Source organism: Spea bombifrons, chromosome 13 (assembly GCF_027358695.1).
Source record: "Spea bombifrons isolate aSpeBom1 chromosome 13, aSpeBom1.2.pri, whole genome shotgun sequence".
Taxonomy (NCBI): domain Eukaryota; kingdom Metazoa; phylum Chordata; class Amphibia; order Anura; family Pelobatidae; genus Spea; species Spea bombifrons.
Window position 1 is genome coordinate 15,808,501 of NC_071099.1, and position 19,221 is coordinate 15,827,721.

The 19,221-nt window shown below is 46.7% G+C and overlaps 2 protein-coding genes across 2 annotated transcripts; both read left to right on the forward strand.

Moving 5' to 3' along the window:
* The first annotated feature begins 7,476 nt into the window (after positions 1-7,476).
* On the forward strand, positions 7,477-14,024 carry HROB (homologous recombination factor with OB-fold). Its single transcript, XM_053453851.1, has 10 exons — positions 7,477-7,579; positions 8,040-8,093; positions 8,867-9,754; positions 10,007-10,090; positions 10,220-10,360; positions 10,676-10,784; positions 10,998-11,083; positions 12,958-13,059; positions 13,159-13,285; positions 13,461-14,024. Exons 1-10 carry the CDS (start codon positions 7,577-7,579, stop codon positions 13,508-13,510), a joined length of 1,644 nt encoding a protein of 547 aa, XP_053309826.1. The 5' UTR covers positions 7,477-7,576; the 3' UTR covers positions 13,511-14,024.
* A 1,023-nt stretch (positions 14,025-15,047) lies between these two features.
* Positions 15,048-18,910, forward strand: ASB16 (ankyrin repeat and SOCS box containing 16). Its single transcript, XM_053453852.1, has 5 exons — positions 15,048-15,551; positions 15,974-16,241; positions 16,608-17,100; positions 17,612-17,725; positions 18,299-18,910. Exons 1-5 carry the CDS (start codon positions 15,242-15,244, stop codon positions 18,482-18,484), a joined length of 1,371 nt encoding a protein of 456 aa, XP_053309827.1. The 5' UTR covers positions 15,048-15,241; the 3' UTR covers positions 18,485-18,910.
* Positions 18,911-19,221: the final 311 nt, after the last annotated feature.

Below are 19,221 nucleotides of genomic sequence, written 5' to 3' on the forward strand. Positions count from 1 at the left end.
TTCCGAAACGCTTAGAGAACCGGCAGCCTCATGGATCATTTTCAGAGATCACATCCTCACTTTGAAGAAGAAAGATTGATCTATACATTGTGCGGCGGGGTGGGGGGGCTGGGGTATTGGATGCTTCATTCAAAAATAAATATGGTTCAATTTAATACCTTTCACACAGCTGTGTTCTCTACTAAGTGGGCAGAGTGGTATATCTGGGGGCAGAGTGGCATTTAGGGGGGTATAAGGCACATCAGGGGGGGCAGGTTGGCAAATAAAAGGAAATAAAAACAAGAGTTGCCTTTTTCTCAATCATAGTTTTTATTAAATATGAAGAAATAGTTTACATGTGAATTAATATTTACTATTAAAACTTTTTCTCTATAGGGTAGTCTTATATTCAGGCTTTTTCCTTTCTTTACCTAAATTAATATTCAAATTTTAGGGGGGGTCGTCTTATAATCGAGCAAATACGATAATAAATGATTTTTGGTGCTGGATCGGGTTATGGATTTATCTCGGTTTCTGTCCTCGTAAAGCCAAACGTTCCAACGTACATATAAGCGGTCACCTATATAACCTAAACATCTACTGTATGCAATCTATTTCCAATGAGAAGTAATCGTATACAGGAGAGACGATCACCGGCCCTTCCGGCTGTATACAGAAACAAACGGGAGCTGAATGCGTATTTATCAGAAGGACCTTCCTTGCGGACAGATATACGTTCTCAAGCCGCCTCCCAGCAATGCGTAGAATCCATACACTCACAGAAAGGGATGGATTGCGCAACACCGGGCTCTTACGATGAATTACAGGGGGGGGCTGTCCCTTTAATTAGCTAAGGACTTATTATTTGCATCAATATATAGGTGCCGACGTGTTCACGTGTAATCTCACCTGGCTATAGGTGGCTTCACACATGGGATCCTGATCCACTTGACACACGCTACATACATGTAGTTGTCTTATACCATGCGTAAAGGGGCAGGACTTTTTATGTTTTTATATTTACACGATTTAGTTTGCAAACAAATTGCCTGTTGTTTATAAACACATTATTGTGACGTTCAGGGCTGTAGAACCCAGCGATACCCTCATACCCAGCTAACATTCTGCGCTCCTAGAAGAGAGGGGCATCAGGGGAGGGAAAAGGGGCAGGTTCTCCAAAAACAGGACATTTGGAAAGTATGATGCAATGGGGGTTATATAGATAGATAGATAGATAGATAGATAGATAGATAGATAGATAGATAGATAGATAGATAGATAGATAGATAGATAGATAGATAGATAGATAGATCCATTCGGTCATCTAGTCGCCCGTTTTTTCCTGCTGTAAAGACTCATTCCTTGCCTATCCCATGCGTGCACTTCTGCTGGGAGGCTGTTCCACTTATCTACCATCCTCTCAGTAGATAAGAAGCAGTCTTATCACAACAGCAACCAATAAATTGGTCCAACTTAAAGGTTTAAAGTTTAAATAATGCCAAAATACCCATGACATGTGTTTGTCTCGCCGGTTGGACAGGCCCGTACTGGCCCCAGGGCACACGGGCTAAACGTCTGCTCGGACACTAGTCCCCGTCCTCGTGTCGAGACTCGCAATGAAGGGGAATAGATTGGAGGAACGTTAATTAAATAACCAGAGGAAGGGGCGCATCTATAGACATCAATGTATGAAAGACTTAGGAGCCAGAACTAAACATTTAGCAGCCATTTAGAATCTAATGGCGATACTGCCAGCCACAATCACCCCGTAAACCGCATCCAACACCCTCCAATCCAGCACTCTGACGCTTGGAACCCCGTAACGTTACCACGGAACTTTCTAGCAATAATAGCATGAACTCATTTATCCCAAAACTTATACTCGTATTACTTTACTAATGCTGAGTATGGCTGGCCGAATGCTGAATATCATATAGGATACTATAAACCTGACATGACTGAATCTATAGGATACCATAAAGCAGACATGGCCCCCTATTAAATAAATAACAGCATTTCATGTGAACGCGTCAACACCAACATATACGGCCATATGTCCCCCCCCCCCATCCTCCTTCTAGTATCTGCCATCACAAACACATCATTAGAATACTCGGTATCCTCACAGCAACTCCTTATCCCTAATACTGCTATACGTTTAACCCCTATATGGTGACGTTTAATGGCAATTACAATCCTCCTATCCGTATAACACACAGGATCTCATACTGACAGAAAATCCCTACTCCCAATAATCCCAGCCCCCAGAGAACCCACGGCCTGTGACAGCCCTGATACACCTACCACGGAAATCCTAATGTGCCCAGGCCCTAATACTTATATCCAAAGAAAACCCCTACCCCTAATACCCCGACTGACAGAAAACCCCTACCCCCTAATACCCCGACTGACAGAAAACCCCTACCCCTAATACCCCGACTGACAGAAAACCCCTACCCCCTAATACCCCGACTGACAGAAAATCCCTACCCCTAATACCCCGACTGACAGAAAACCCCACCCCCTAATACTCCGACTAACAGAAAACCCCTACCCCCAGTGGCGTACCTACCGGGGTCGCAGGGGTCGCGGCTGCGACCGGGCCCCGGCGGCAGGGGGGCCCAAGCAAGGGGCCGCACGAAATCGGGCCCCGGCGGCAGAGGGGCCCAAGCGAAGGGGCCGCACGAAATCGGGCCCCGGCGGCAGAGGGGCCCAAGCAAGGGGCCGCACGAACCTACCCCCTAATACCCCGACTGACAGAAAACCCCTACCCCTAATACCCCGACTGACAGAAAACCCCTACCCCCTAATACTCCGACTGACAGAAAACCCCACCCCCTAATACTCCGACAGACAGAAAACCCCTACCCCCTAATACTCCGACTGACAGAAAACCCCTACCCCCTAATACTCCGACTGACAGAAAACCCCACCCCCTAATGCTCCGACTGACAGAAAACTCCTACCCCTAATACCCCAACTGACAGAAAACCCCTACCCCCTAATACCCCGACTTACAGAAAACCCCTACCCCTAATACCCCGACTGACAGAAAAACCCTACCCCCTAATACTCCGACAGAAAACCCCTCCCCCTAATACTCCGACTGACAGAAAACCCCACCCCCTAATACTCCGACTAACAGAAAACCCCACCCCCCAATACTCCGACTGACAGAAAACCCCTCCCCCTAATACTCCGACTGACAGAAAACCCTGTCTTATATCCATGTAATATATATATACCCTAATACTCATATCCATGTAATATACGTAACCCTAATACTCATATCCATGTAATATACATAACCCTAATACTCATAGCCATGTAATATACGTAACCCTAATACTCATAGCCATGTAATATACGTAACCCTAATACTCATAGCCATGTAATATACGTAACCCTAATACTCATAGCCATGTAATATACGTAACCCTAATACTCATAGCCATGTAATATACGTAACCCCAATACTCATATCCATGTAATATACGTAACCCTAATACTCATATCCATGTAATATACGTAACCCTAATACTCATATCCATGTAATATACGTAACCCTAATACTCATATCCATGTAATATACGTAACCCTAATACTCATAGCCATGTAATATACGTTACCCTAATAACACCCCCCATAACCCTGCTTGTCTTGTTCATTGCACTATACTATTATACTACTATTATAGTTATACCACTCGCCAACCCAACATACCCCCTCTAAACATTATGCTGTATATGGATGTATATAAAGGTATATAAAGGTATATATATATATAATATTATGTGACACTCCCTGTTTTAAGAACCCTCTCCAGCAAACCCATTTATATACCATGAATACACCGGATGCCCTTCTGCCACCACCATTAACCCATTATCTCTCAAACAAGTTACCTTCACACGAGTGTCCACCCAATGTGGATCAAGTTCAGCTGTCTCGGTGGATGCTGGCAGTCTCTCGAGTTTTTGCCTCTTTAGGTGGATCTGTTCACCAGTATTACCAATAAGTGGAGGCTTCCTATTACCCTACAAAAGATGGATGGTTTTTTTAATGTCAGTCACTTACTTGCCTCACTCAGTGGCAGGATTTCTTTTGGTGGATGATGTCACGTTTTCTCTGTGGCTGGGTATCAGTGGATGATGTCACGTTTTCTCTGTGGCTGGGTATCAGTGGATGATGTCACGTTTTCTCTGTGGCTGGGTATCAGTGGATGATGTCACGTTTTCTCTGTGGCTGGGTATCAGTGGATGATGTCACGTTTTCTCTGTGGCTGGGTATCAGTGGATGATGTCACGTTTTCTCTGGTATCTCGTGGAAGAGGATGATTTTCTTGCTTGCTCTCCCTTGCTAAATGCATCCGGCTTCAGAAAATGTTCTCTGCAGTCTCTTGTCTGTCTCTCAGATGATGCATGTCTCACCTTTCAGGGTGGCTGCTTGTCTCTTTAGGGACGGCTGAATGGATGCTCTTCCACCTTACTGAATGTTTCTCCTGCTGGATGAATGCAGCTGTCTCTTCTTGATCACTCAGTGGATGACAGTCTCTTTCAGTGGATGTCGGCTTGGGAGTCTCTCATGGGGGAGTGTCTAGAAGCTGTCATCTTTCAGTTTGCAGTCGATTAGCTGGCTGCCTCCTGGAAGTCTCTCTTATTTCCAGCCGACATCCATTCTGTAACTTCTCATTGGTCCTCGCGATCTCTTTTTCTTCGCCGTCTCTTTTTTACACTCTCTTTTTTTGCAATCTCTCGCTCTCCACCAACAACAACATTCAGTGACGTTAACCCCCCAGTGTCACGTGACTCGTGGTCCTAAAAATAGACTGCCATGGGGAGGGCGTGATACCTAAAAATGGGGCGCGGCTTCGAGCAAAAGACACACTCCTTAAAGGGACCGCGCAATGCTTTATCTGTTTCCTCGTATTCTATGCGTTTACCTCTATCTGTCTATCTATCTATCTATCTAACTACACACACATTTCTGTCTGTAACATAATTGCAAAAGGGTTTTCAATTAGCCCTTTAAACTTAAACTTGGGTCAGCGAACACAACGTGCCATTGGAACACAGGAGTGATAGAAGTGATAAAGAGCCATTGGAACACAGGAGTGATGGGAGTGATAAAGGGCCATTGGAACACAGGAGTGATGGGAGTGATAAAGGGCCATTGGAACACAGGAGTGATGGGAGTGATAAAGGGCCATTGGAGCACAGGAGTGATGGGAGTGATAAAGGGCCATTGGAACACAGGAGTGATGGGAGTGATAAAGGGCCATTGGAACACGGGAGTGATGGGAGTGATAAAGGGCCATTGGAACACAGGAGTGATGGGAGTGATAAAGGGCCTCTGTGTATATATATATATATATATATATATATATATATATATATATATATATAGTATTAACTGTTAATATGCAGCTCAAATCAAATGTGTACAACAAAATCTTAATGCAAAATCACCGGCTGTATCTGGTCAATCTCAGTTTCAGATGTCCTGTCAGGACAACATTGTGACCACTGGAGGGTGACGTGACAAATCTGCCCTATAATGTGGGCAGAGGGTGACATCATGATCGCTCGAGTGTCTGTGGCGCCGGCCTGTGGCCCAGTTACCCATAAAAGATGTGCAGATGGGTGGGGGTAGGGTTTAGCTTTACCCTTTGCCCCTTCTATTGCCCACCCAACCACGGCTAGATACGCTACCCCCATCCAACCTCCGCACCTCCCGACTCGCGTGTGGGCAACACTTTGATCAATTCTGGGAGAAATGAATGACTGCGGCTTCATCATTTCTCTCTCTGTCCCGCTGTAGAAGGCTCTGGGTACAAGCTGGGTCCGGAGACGGTTTCCATGGAAACATAGCTGGGGTTTTTTTTTTTATAAGTGTTATTGCTCTTCAGAAACATCTGATCTTTCTGGAAAAAGAAAGGGAACACGATATCCATCCCATAATCACACAGAACGTTAACACCAAAAAATTCACACGTTCCCTAGAGGGGGTATATTATTTATCATTGGGGTAATTGGCATGATACCGCTACATAAAGTGCCGACCCATCACCTGCTCTCATCATAACTGCCAATATACCTGTGGATTTTCTTACTGGGATGACTCGTACAGGTCCCTGCTTTAACATTGACCAGACTAGACTCCATAGCATTGATGGCAACTTGTTAGCGGAGGAATGTACATTGCGTGTGATCTACAGACAACATGGAGTGTCTCGTAAGATTAAAGAGAACACACAGAGAAGGTGACCGTCTTTGGACGCTCTCTAAATGCTCATCCATCTCAAGATCTTTCCTCTTCTCCACGCCTGTCTTCCTTTGACCCGCTCGCTAACACGACTTCAATGTCCGCCCTCGTCCATCTTTGTCGAATGGAATTACAATATCTGCTTAATCCTTACATGCTTTGCTGTTCGCTATGATGTCATACAGTTTCACCAGCACAAGCAGAAACGCAAGGCACACCTGGCCACCTACTAATCACCCACCCAGGTGGCGTCGGACGTATTCACCAATGGGGAACGTTCTGCACGGCCGCTATTATTAAGGGAAGAGGGGCAAAGTGAGCGTGTGATGTCATACAAACCGTCATAGAGGGGTATAACGGTACAGATCTGTAACTACGCTGCTGATATGTAAAAGCTGGAGGAGTTGTGTAGACGTGCGACGCTCTGCAGAGATATGTGGGCAAGCTCTGCCGTTCCCTGTGAGAAGACTTTGATCCGCAGGGCTCAGACGCCGGTGAAATTACACATTCGCCTCATGTCCTCATCGAAAGGTCCTTATGCTGTTCTGCTCCGTGACTCACTGCAGAGTCTGACTCACAGCGCCGCGATGGACTCTCGCACCCTCCGCAAGAGGCTTCCGCAGCCTCAAAGGCATCTGCCGTGAAGTATCCGCCGTACGGAATAATAAAATGCATCGGGGCTGCCCAAGTACCCTCCATGTAGGAGGAACGTCTGCAGCGCCAACGATTGCCACCAAGCAGGCGCACATCACATACACACGGTCGGGGTGCAGGGGACTCGCGTGTCCTTTACTCTTGTGACCCCAATCATGGCTGGATGAAGATGCGAGGCAATGTTTTAAGACTCTGTAATTTCTCTAGAAAAGGGGCGTAGGCCCTCCTAGGTATTAAAGTAGTCCGCGGGGGCCATTGGCATCCACAGACATGTTTCCAGAAGGGGCAAAATATTACCCCTAAGGGTGGGGCAGAGGACGAATAGGGTGGCTTGTCCCCCTACTGTGGGGGAGGTGTAGCTCCATCTGTTGTGAAACTACAACTCCCATGATGCCCATTTAAACACACGCACAATCCTTTTGCTTCCTTGGCACCAAGGAGCTTTGGGCATGGAAGTCTCCATCACCAAAGCCACCTGGCCATGGCAGTTATCGCTGTATCTTTAAGGACGCGGCGAGGGGCGGGACTGAGAGTCCTGAACCGCATCAACGGACCCCTTGCGTTCCAAAACGCCGGAAGTTTGAAACCGGATGTCAGTAGCACTGTAGCGACTTTTCCGTGCCACAGATGTTTAAGGGCTCGTTTACAACGTCTGTCCAGTGGCACCTACCCACCGAACATGGTGAATTGATGAGGAAGGGGCGCCGGCGGCTATCTGACCCCCAATAGTCTTTATATGTGTTTGTTTCTGCTTGCTCTGAACGTTTTCTTCCCCAGAGTGTTGAACTCTTGCCTGTCCCACCCCTTTGATTAATCCCTTCTCCCCCCTGTACTGTTATGGGTGGGTGGTATAGAGGGGTAGTCGTGGAGGGCAACAAGCACATTAGGTAAAGATTTCTGCATTAGATTGCAAGCTTTTGAAGCAACTTCAGGAAAAGAAGAGACCTAAGTAGTCCCAAGAACTTGCAATCTAATCCAACTCAGTTTGCCCATCAGTACTAAATATGTCCGTTTTCTGGCCTTTTGACCGTGCGTCGCATCGTCTCTATCCGGCGCGCCTAACAATCACCCCCGTGAAGACTATTCCGCTGTTCTTTGCGGCTTCTCGTTTCATTTTGCTTTTTTTTTTGTCCCGCATTTAGGCTGTGAGTCTGCAAAACCTCTTCTCGTTAGAATCCGAAGACTTTGATGATGAGGTAAGACGCGCCTGCCCCGCTCACACGGTTAACATAGACTTAGTTTTTTAATATATTAGTAACGTAGCAAGATCGGCTGAAAAGAAGAGTCGTTCTGAAATATAGCGCTGATTCCGTAACTAATGGGTTAAATCCACGCGGTAATGAACATTGCTTACGCAGCTGGTCAGCATATGAACTGGATTTCAGGACCACTAACCCAGCTTGGCTTGCCTTCTGCGGGGTGGTCTTGAAAGGGCACAGGTGGCTCATTCATGGGTGTATAAAATAGTAATTAAGAGGTAAATGTGTAGCATTTCAGTGGCTGCTTTGGTGATTACACTACAGTTATCGCTTTGAATAATAATAATGCTTTTATACAAACCCCCCTACTTTATTTGGAATGATCCACCTCTGCCAATCAGAGGTCCACCTGTATACTGGGCCTGTGCTCGTTAGTGAGTAAATGGTTTGAAGTTGCTGTTCATTTGCACTGGTAATGGAATATTTCATTCCTGTTGGCTGCTGCTGAAGGTTTCAGTTTGGTTTGAGGTGAAGGGTCAATGATTCAAATTCACGTGGATGTCTTTCATCCGTTCTGCGTTAGTCTTGTAGGCATCTACAGGTTGTAAACTTCTATCGACCTCCCTTTTTGTTCTGTGCAGTGGTTGTGTCCCGTTTACCCATCGTACCTCGATGTGGTATATGATGGTGCTATATACAGTGAATCAATACATATGATTAGCATATCTTTTACCTTCACGTAGCTAATTTGAGGTTGGTTCTTCTTGTAGGACTTCCTGTCTGTTTTGGAAGATACAGAGTCCAGCACACCTTGTACGGTGCCCACCAAGAATAGACGACTGAGACCCATCTCTTATAACACGTCTCAACTCAGAGAGGACTCCAAGGGCATTGGCCTTAAACCATGTCTCGCTACCAGGCAGCCGCCAGAACCTTCTTTAGTGGCTGTAAGGTCTGGCGGGTCTCAGAGGGCACCATACTGTGCTCAGGATGTGGATGATGAAGAACTTCTGTCATTGTGCAGCGAGTTAGAAGAAGTGCCAGGAGCGCACTGCCAGATCTCTGAATCAAGGGGTATATCGAAGGCAGAAATTGGAGCGTCCAATCAGAGCAACTCCTGTAAGAATAACTCATCGGTCTTCCAGCTGCGTCCGACTGCAAATGCTCACAGTCTGGTTCATGGATCTGGCCAAGGCTTCCCCAGGACACCTTCTGGCACGTCAAAGTGTCCCAATATGGACACCAACTCCCCTTCTGGTTACCAGTCATGTCTCTTAGAACCCACAGCCAAAAAGCCCTGCCTGAGCAGCACAGACACTCTCTTTCTCACACCACGGAGAGGGCCGTCTCCGGTTTCACGCGAACTCCAAAGTACAACTCAAAAAGAGCCACCTGGTAACTCGTTACAGCTTGTGAACGGCCAGGCATGGCAGCACGTTAGTCCAGTGGACCATGCCCACAGTACTCCCCAAATGTCCAGGTCAACCCTTACGTCACCACGTGTCCTTACTCCAAGCTCTCTCCAGACGCCTGTGGTAACAAACCATCTGTTACAGTTGGTCACAGCAGCTAATCAGATACCTCGGAGGTTATCTTGGGAGACGCCGACCCCAAAAGAGAGGAAGTTCCCCGGTCCTGCTGGACTGCTCCCCCAGCAGGTGATAATATCGGGAAGTTTTTGTGATTAAGGTTTACTGTCGCATTAATCGGTTAAAGCCTAAGGACCTGTATATGGTCTTTACCAGGTTGGACTGAGCAGCTTTCATACAACATCATATCTATGCTTAAGGGAGCTGTTACAATGTGTCTCTTCCCTTATTGTCTCTCTCAGGCTGAAGGGTGCTGAGGAAGCCTCGGGAAGATGTGTGATACGTAATGTGTTACTGACATTTTCTATCTTCTCTTTGCAGATGAGAGGCCGGGCGCTGGAGGAGATCTTGGTCTCTGCTCCTCACACACCGAGCCATGGTGCACGAGCGAGACTCTGCAGCAAGGTAGAGCTTTTTGTCCTTGTTTTCTCTCATAGCTGAATTCTCATTCTCCCATCCTGATATTCTTTACCCCTTTTCCTAATTTACTCCGTAATGCCGAGGTCCTTATTATGCACAAAAATGTCCTTTCAGGAAGCTTCAACCTCTCAGCAAACAGGGGAAGAGAATTTTATCCGAGGACCATGGGCGACCATGAAAGGTGATTTGGGATTGGACGAGAATGACCCTGGCTGCTTTCTGAGGACATACAGCGTGGTCATGGTACTGCGGAAGGTAAGAACATTAATCCATTCAACAGAAAGTGAGACTAATTACTATTAGTTGTTTTTTTTAAAGTGTCAGTCCTGTCAGTTTTCCTGTTTTTGTAAGTTATTGAACGTGGTTAGCTGTTCATGAATAAACGAGCCTCCCTGTTACCTAATGTGGGGGGGAATGATGGTAAGCGTGACCCCAAGATAGCTCTCCAGCAGTTGTTGATGCTCAGCCTGCATTTATGTGACTGTTCCTTGTGCTTGTAGTAACCGGCGATCTGCCTCTTGGCTTCCCTGAGCTCCCGGTTTGTTTAGATGTCGATTTATTCCCTTACAGGCAGCCTTAAAACAGTTGCAGAAGAACAAGGTCCCTCAGATGGCGGTGATTCTGAAGTCCCTCACACCAGCTAATGGAGACGCAAGTGCAGTGTTCAGGGACCCCACAGGTGAGAGAGACGCTGAACTCGCTGGCTTTCATCTTATCTGCATTAACTTTTCCGTCCCACCCTTCTCACTAACAGTAGCTGCACCATGTAGATCTGGTTAGGCCAATGTTTTTTATTTTATATTTTAAATGGTGGCTGTCAGCGGTACTGAAAAGCAAAGGTTAATATCTGAACACGGTTCTGCATTTCACTCATGTTCTCTGTCTCCTGCAGGCGATATACAGGGTACAGTCCACCATCTCTTGCTGGAGGAGAGGGAGAGCGAGCTGAAGATCGGCAGCGTTCTTCTCTTAAAGCAGGTACGGTGTCTGGTGGAAATGGCTTCACCAAGGCACCCATTGAGTGAGTTGAGGCTGCCAACGTGGGTATTTCTTTTAACTGCATCATCTACAATTCATTTTGGCTGAATAACTTGCCCCTGGTAAGTGTGATGGAATGAAGCAGTGCCCCGGGTATATGTGTCCTTATGGGCCTTCACATTGGTAAGGAGGTTTCTTTGTATCAGAGACCACTCGTAAATCAACATCTATCGCCAAAAAGTCAGACGTTCTTAAATGCTTCAAACTATATAATATTCAGAACTCTTTGGAGTCCCAACAAAATCCCATAAAACCATTTCCTCTGTGTATAATTTGAAGCGCATACGAATGAACAGGCACAAGGACATCAGTTTCATCAAAGTGTTGCTGGGCGTGTAAAGCTACTATGAACAGAACAAACCATGCTGAGGTGGACGTGCCAAGAACATCCAATTTATTTAGGGCAGCATCTGATTCAGCTGCTTTGTGCCAGGGTTATAGTGTCTGCTCTCTAACGTTTTGGTATCTGAGCTTCAGCAGAACCAAAGGTTATTTGCCATTTGGGATGACAATGGGATTCACCCAAGAATCCACATTCATTCACTTACCATTTCCCGTCTCGACTACTGCAACACTCTTCTGGTTGGCATTCCACTGTCTTGACTTGACTCTGCAGTCTGCCCCTCCATAACACTGCTCCCCCATACATAAGCAAATACTCTTACTCGATCCCTACATTCTTCCCATGGGCTAAGGCTCTCCTCCTCGCTTATCACCTCTTCCTTTTCCCATCTACAAGATTTCACTTGGGGTGCCCCATATCTCTGGAATCTACTTCCACCGAACCTTCAACATTCACCCTCCCTCCCGACATTCAAGAAACATCTAAAAACCCACTTCTTCAGAGAAGCCGCACCATCTTAGCTGCTAGAACTTCCTTATCACTGATACAACCACCACACTACCTCTCACCTCTGTGCCTTATGTTTGTCACCCCATTCCCTCAAGATTGTAAGCTTGCGAGCCGAGCCTCTCCACCTAATGTATCGGTTTGTCTAAGTCTGTCAATTCTCGTCTTGTCAGACCCCTTGAATATATGGATTGTATTAAGCGCTGCGTAAACTGTGGGCGCTATATAAATGAAAGATAATATGACCACTGGAGGAGAAAAGAAACCTGGTTCTATGGCATTACTGCTAAGCTCCGCAGTGCTGTACAATAATAGGTAAATGGGACATGACAAGTAGTGCATAACATAACAATTTGACTTGGAGATCCCTCTGCAAACGAGTTCACAATCTAGAATTCTAGATTCTTTGTTGTGGGACATATTCAAAAAACCTAATGGAGAGCTAGCCGGTGGGTCTTTGCCTAAAATGTGGACTGTGATTGTTAATTCATAAAGATAACAACGAGAAGTTGTCTGTATGGCACTTATCCAGTCCCCCCTCTTTCATAGATCAGCATTGTCCTTTAGGCAGCTGCCTGTAGGATAGCGCCCTCTATGGATGAGATGGAAGTTTGCGTGAAGCTCGGCTATGTTTGAATCGAGGTGTTACGCGACTGCGCTTTAGAAAGTTTAAATACCTTTGGGGGTTAAGAGCTTAGTAGGAATTCCAGCTTTTTGGTTGGGTATCTAACACTGAATGTTGCATTTGCCAGTATGTAGCCATTAAGGGTCTGATTTAGCACGGAGATCTCACTGGGCTTCTCTGACTTTTGCCTTTCGGCCCTCCTATTCTCCGCTGTAACTTTGCAGAGAGAAGCTGATTTTCTTCAGGGACTGTCGTGCCATCTTCTCAAAACATTCCCTCTTTGGTTATAAAACGACAGAATATTCAGAATATTCGTTTTGTTTGTTCCTCCTCATACAGGTTGGCGTCTTCTCTCCTTCTCACCGAAACCACTATCTCAATGTGACGCCCAACAACATAGTGAAAATCTACCCCCCGGGCGAGGAATGCAGGACTCCGAGGGTAATTAAAGCACAGCGTTTAGGAGTGGTGGGGTAGATAGTCTGACGCTAGAACAAGGATAGTATTTTTCTATATCTCATAACGCACGTATCCTGTTAGTTTCCAGTCCAACCAACGTCTGAAGACACAGATTTGAACAGTAATGAAACCCTACATCCTCGGCCATCTTCCAGCACGACACAGAATAAAGCGCCCCAGCCACCGGCTTCCGCCGACTGGGATGCAGGTAAGTCCCGTCACTCAAAATAATTCCTCCCTCTCTCGAATCTAAAAGCCTTTCCTATCTCACCCCAATGAGACCACCCACCCTCTCAATTTCAACCAATTTTTCACAGTTCCCGTCACCCCCCCAAACGCCGACTCCCCTTCTAACCTCTTCCATCTATTCTCTACGTCTGCAGATGATCTTGACGGTCTCCTGTGTGACCTGCCCGAGGATCCCGGGGACTGATGCTCCAGCCTTTTCCCCTTCGTCCGAGAAATATACCCGGCTGGAACATCCGTTGTTTCTTGCTCTATAAGTTCAGACGTAGCTATTTTCTGCGGATTCTGTGGCACTCTCCATGCAGCTGTCAAAGCCCTTCTTGGGTGGAAGGTGGACCAGAGTGGGCATGAATCAACAAGCATTTGGCATAAAAGTCCACTCAACAACTACATAAAACAAACAAACACTTAACAGGAAAGCAACGTGCAGGTCGCTGCCCCGTGAATGCATCGAGAGCGGCGCGGCAGCCTTTCGGATAAATATATTTGGGTGCCCGTATCGGCCCGTGTAATTTCTCAGCGTGGGTCTGAGGACCTCGTCGGCGCCGCTGGATATAAAACCGGTGCGGGGGCGAGGAGCTTCTGGGCACGTGCGCGGAAGCGTCCCTGGTACCAGGAGACTGGCGTTCCGTTTCACGCGGGCTGTAAACGGTTAATCCGTCTAAAAGAGAAAGTGTATAGTAAAACGATACTAGCTCTGATTTTGTTTTTGTTCATTTCTACAATTTCTTTGCACTTTAATTTGGGACTTTGAGGCCGGGTAGGTTTCACGTTTTGCAGTCGGCTATAACTGGTTTTTCAATATGGAAAAAAACGAGAGCGTAAAAGCAGAATATTGAACACTAATCACTCCTCCGGTTCCTCCTCCTGTGTGAATATGGATTTTGATTTAAAATAAATGGATTCTTCTGTAAGTTTTGGCATTAAAGTGATGGGATAACCCGGTCTTTGGGTCACCAGGAGGGAGATCAGGACAGCAAAGGTTTTTTCTTTTTATATCACACTGGTATTTGGGGATAACTCACTGTATTTGCAGATAGTTGGTGATATATTAGTTAACTGTTCTGCACAGAACTAACTGTTCCCAAACCTGGTTAAAAAAAGGCCTCCAGTAAAGGATCATGGGATTTGTAGTTCACCAACAGCCGCAGGAGATCATTCTGTCTCAGGACGTCCTCTGATCTACTTTGTTCCTTATCTATTTGAAGTCAGCACCTACCCAGTGAAAATGATCCACCTTCCCCTTGTTCAAGTCGTGATGATGACAGATTAAAGCTGTTCCGGTGATGGGGGTGGTTATTCTTCTCCATCAGAGGAACCGGTCAGCCTTATTTTGTAGTAAAAAAAAATATTAAAGCCCCTTTTTACTGATCGTCAATGGGGTAATGCATTCTTATTTTAGGAAGGCTAGAAAATGAGACTTCTGTCTTATTTCCTCCTCCCCTACTGGCGTCTACGGAAGCGAGAAGCATACTTAAGTATGCTTTCTGCGCATGCAGTGTATCTCGCCTGTTAAAATCAATGGCTTTAGATCTTGCATGGATGCGCATTGAGTGGTAGCCAGCTGGACATTTCCAGCTAACGCAAGTGTGTGTGCGCGTGTATGTATGTGTGTGTGCGTGTGGCCCTTTTACTTTAATTGCCGTTGTTCAGCAAGGCTGCTGGGGCCCCTATGTGTCCCAAACTTGTGACCAAGTTCTTTGGCTAGGTGCCGCCTGTGACTTTCTAAGCTGGGCCTGCTAGGGACAAGTGGATTTGTAATTATGGGAGGAACATGACACTGCAGAACTATGTTTACCACGCAGACTATCAGATGTTTGGGTTATAAATAGTGCTCGGCTCCTGCGCCGTCTCTCTCTCTCGTAGAGGGAATGTTTGACTCCACAGATCCTACAAGAGATAGCGCTCTAAAATCGCCATGTCTAGAGATACGTTCCCCTTTACCCCGGGAACCCTGCGGGCCCTACAGAGGCAGCGGGAGCAGCTGGAATGCGAGGATCGGAGAAGAGCCGCCAGCAGGGAATGCATCACCCGCAAGGCCTTCACCACCAGCCGGGCGGCCCGACAGCCGGTCTCCCACAAACACAGATACTGCAGGGACGCCGCCATCCACAACGCTCTCTACACCGGAGATTTCGAAAGGCTGAAGGGGATCTTTAGAGACGATGGTTCTGCGGAAGTTCTGGTGGAGACGATCAGCGAGGAACTGCAATGGTCTCCGGAGATGGGTGAGAGCCAAAATATTGTGAGGTGCTGGGAGAGTCATAATTTGCAGGGCTTCAATGAGGACTTGGGGGAGATGTTCATAAAAACACCTTTTACTTACATATATACGCTCTATAGACAAAAGTATATCGACACCTGACCATTACACCAGCAGGGACTTTGATGACATCACATTCTAAATACAGAGACATTAATGTGAAGTTGGTTCCCCCCCTTGCAGCTATAACGGCTTCCGCTTTTCTGGGAAGTCTCCACAAGATTTTGGGGCGTTAAGGTGGAAATTTTTGCCCGTTCATCCAGTAGTATTTGTGAGGTCAGGCGCTGATGTTGGACGAAATTGCGAGGCGATGTCTGACGTTCTGTTTAAATTGATGGAGCGAAGGGAAACTGTAGTATTTTGGGTGACCCTGTCTTACACTTTCAGGTCTCTGGTCTCTGACCCCAAAGAAGTCTCATACGTCTCCCCTTCGTATTACCGCTGGCAGAGGATACGCTGACTGCGTTCGTTACCTGATAAACCGCGGAGCCGATCCCAACTCTAAAGCGGGAGGCCGCGTTGCCCTGCATGACTCCTGCGAGAGCCACCATGCAGAGTGTACCCGTCTGCTCCTAACCCGGGGTGCGGATCCAAATCTACAGGATGAGGACGGTCGTGCCCCCCTACATCTCTGCACCACACCGGAGACCCTGGAGTAGGTACCCAGCTGCCCGTAATCCATGATGACGAGCCATTTAATCAAGGCGATCCCAAGATGTAGACTGTAGTGGTAGTTGGACTAGGTCTTCGGAAAGGATTGGACCGTCCCTTAAAATGCTGATTTATATGTATGGCACGATCAGAACGTACATTAAGAGTTAATAACACAGCCAAGAGATTAGCAGTGTCTCTGATATTATATGTAAGTGTCCTAGGAAGTCAAAGCTTTGGGATTCGACAACTCAGAGGTCTTGATTCAAGGAGTGAGTGCTCGCGATGTGTGATAGATCCGGTGTTTTATAGCCCGATTGTCCTGTGTTAAGGATGCTTTTTAATGCCACTATTCCCTGCCATATTTCAGGTGTGCAAAGTTACTGTTGGAGTATGGCGCCCGTGTCAACCTTCCATGCCACTACACTCGGGCAACCCCACTCCATGTGGCATGTGGACGTGGTCTGGAGGGACATGTTGCTCTCTATCTGAGCCGCGGTTCTGACCCTTGTGCTCTCAACCGAGAAGGAGAGACGCCGCTGAATGCAGCTTGCGCGGCCTCGGACTCCCCGCAGCATTTTGGCCGTTACTACAGGGTGGTTGAGTTGCTCCTCACAGCTGGTGGGCACCCTGGCACTCCAGGAAAGAAAGGACATAGTCCTTTACACAATGCCAGCGCTAACTGCCACTTGAGACTGGCACAGATGCTATTAGACTACGGGGCATCTGTAAACGTGACCAACAGTGCCGGCTACACGCCTTTGGACTGTGCGTTACAGGTGTGCACGGACTATCCCGAGTGCCAACCCCACCAGCTTGTGAGGCTGCTTCTCAACCATGGAGCTGTCCCTTCTGGTACCAAGGTTAGTGTGATGTACCGCAATCCAACCCATGGAGCAATCCTTGGATCAGATTGATTATTTAGAGACGGAGGGTGGAGTATTCACTAATCGTGTGCCAGAACCGCGCTTAATTGTAGAAGAATGGGCTGTAGCCACGCAGGCAGTGATCACTGAAGCAGAGACGCATGTAGGTGGAAGGCCCTGTGGCAGATGTTTTACTGGTCGACAGTGGAACTCGAACAGCCGAGGTGTGTGGCGCACATAACCCTTAGGTGAGGGAGAACAGACGGCGTTCTGTGTTAATAACCCTGATGAATCCGGCCATGGGATGCTGCATTCCCCGGCCTTCCGTTAGACCGGTCTTCCCAAAATGTAAATGAGTAGCAGCTATGAGCGTGACGTGGAGTAGTATGAATCTGAAGGTTTGTGCACACATGGGTGTCCATCAGTAAATTAAGATCTTTCCTTAACATAATTGCCATAAAATATACGGAATTAGCAAATCAATATGTATCTTTACAACTTGTTGCAGATGTGGAGGTTCTGTGCCGCTTCCCCACAAGCCTTTGAGATCCTGCTGAACACCTACGACCGGATCCCTCCCGGAGACTCCTGGGTGGCATCTGTTCCGACTGAAATATGGGAGGTAAGAAATGACCCCTCGCTTTAACCGATATCATCTTCTCCTGTCCCTGTGTCTTTCTTGTGGCCCTGCTGTCCCATAGTCACATCACTGGCACACCAAACGCTGTGCCTAATTTACAATGCCTTTTAACTGCGTCAATGTGCGTACCGCTGTCTATTCCTAAGGGTGGAAGGGTCAACGGGCTGTTTCATCAGGACCCACAGTTTTATTCATTTTCCAGATTTCTGTTGCCCACAGGAAAAAAAAAATGAAAGAACACTAAATAGTGCATTTTTACTTGAAAGGCTAAAGCAGTTGGCAGCAGATTCACAAAACTCTCCAGCAATGCAGGGTTTGGGGTATCCTTACAAATGCTTACGTTGTTCTTTATGTAGACGACGTTAAAGACTGAACGGGTGATTGGACTTCGTGCCATTTAAAGGGATCCCCATAGCGGTTTTGCCTGTTGGCTCTATAAGCTGGGAGGATAGCTCTTCTTTCACCCCATCGGGTGCCAAATATCTTACAATTCATCCAACACATTTCTGGGCACGGCTGAACTCTCGATTCACCAGCTTCTTCTGTCTTCTGCAGGAAAATCACACTTTTTACGAGTCTGTTTTGCTGGCTGCTAACCAGCCGCGTCCTCTGCAACACCTCGCCCGATGCGCCCTGCGGAAACAAATCGGCGGGCAGCGGCAGATGGCCCTGCGCGACCTGCACCTACCGCCCGGACTCGCCGCGTACCTCCTGCTGCAGCCCGAGGGCTCCGTTCTTTAAATAATGAAAACCTACACGGCTTTAGGAATAGTTGTAGTCTTTGCTTGTCTGACATTAAAACTCTGCAAGCAGCAGTAAATACAAGTAGCCATGTATGAAATGCTCGCAAAATCAAATGCAATATTTGAATGACCTTTTATTTTCATGACTTTCGCAGCATGGGTTACAAAATAATTCTCAATGAAAACAAAAATGACGTAAAAAGCGGTTATGGTTAGGGGCGGCTGTGTATTTTATCGCACGGACCATAACCAACATCAAAAAGCGGATGCCCGAAATAAAAACACAATCCCAAGATCCTCAAGACAAAAAGTGAAGGCCGGTTTGGGATCGTATAACTCGGCAATCAGGCTGCGGTCGCTGCTAACTTTGACGTTTGCCAGTCTGCCACTGCTACTGTTTAATAAAACACTGACTTTACGCCAAGTTGATGCCGAGTGTATCTGTAAATTCTGAAAATATTCTTGTTTCCGGTACTTAAATTACCAAATTAGGATGGTGCAAAAATCCAAACAACCCCAGAAATGTCCCTTATTATACGTTTAATTGGGTAACTAAACCATATATATATATATATATATATATATATATATATATATATATATATATATATATATAATATGTGTGTGTGTTTATTACGAGACCTTTAAGGTGAGCTCCCACCATACTTTCAGTAGCCTGGTACCAAGCCGTGGTCAGGGAGCCTCAGCAGGGCAGTTTGCACTTATGGCAAAATA

Bases quoted from the DNA above. Each gene is read 5' to 3' on its own strand.
- HROB (XM_053453851.1), top strand. The intron at 11,084-12,957 runs GTACGGTGTCTG...CTCCTCATACAG, and splicing joins GCGTTCTTCTCTTAAAGCAG to GTTGGCGTCTTCTCTCCTTC. The intron at 13,060-13,158 runs GTAATTAAAGCA...GTATCCTGTTAG, and splicing joins AGGAATGCAGGACTCCGAGG to TTTCCAGTCCAACCAACGTC.
- ASB16 (XM_053453852.1), top strand. From the start codon at position 15,242: ATGTCTAGAGATACGTTCCCCTTTACCCCGGGAACCCTGCGGGCCCTA. The intron at 16,242-16,607 runs GTAGGTACCCAG...GCCATATTTCAG, and splicing joins ACCACACCGGAGACCCTGGA to GTGTGCAAAGTTACTGTTGG. The intron at 17,101-17,611 runs GTTAGTGTGATG...AACTTGTTGCAG, and splicing joins CTGTCCCTTCTGGTACCAAG to ATGTGGAGGTTCTGTGCCGC.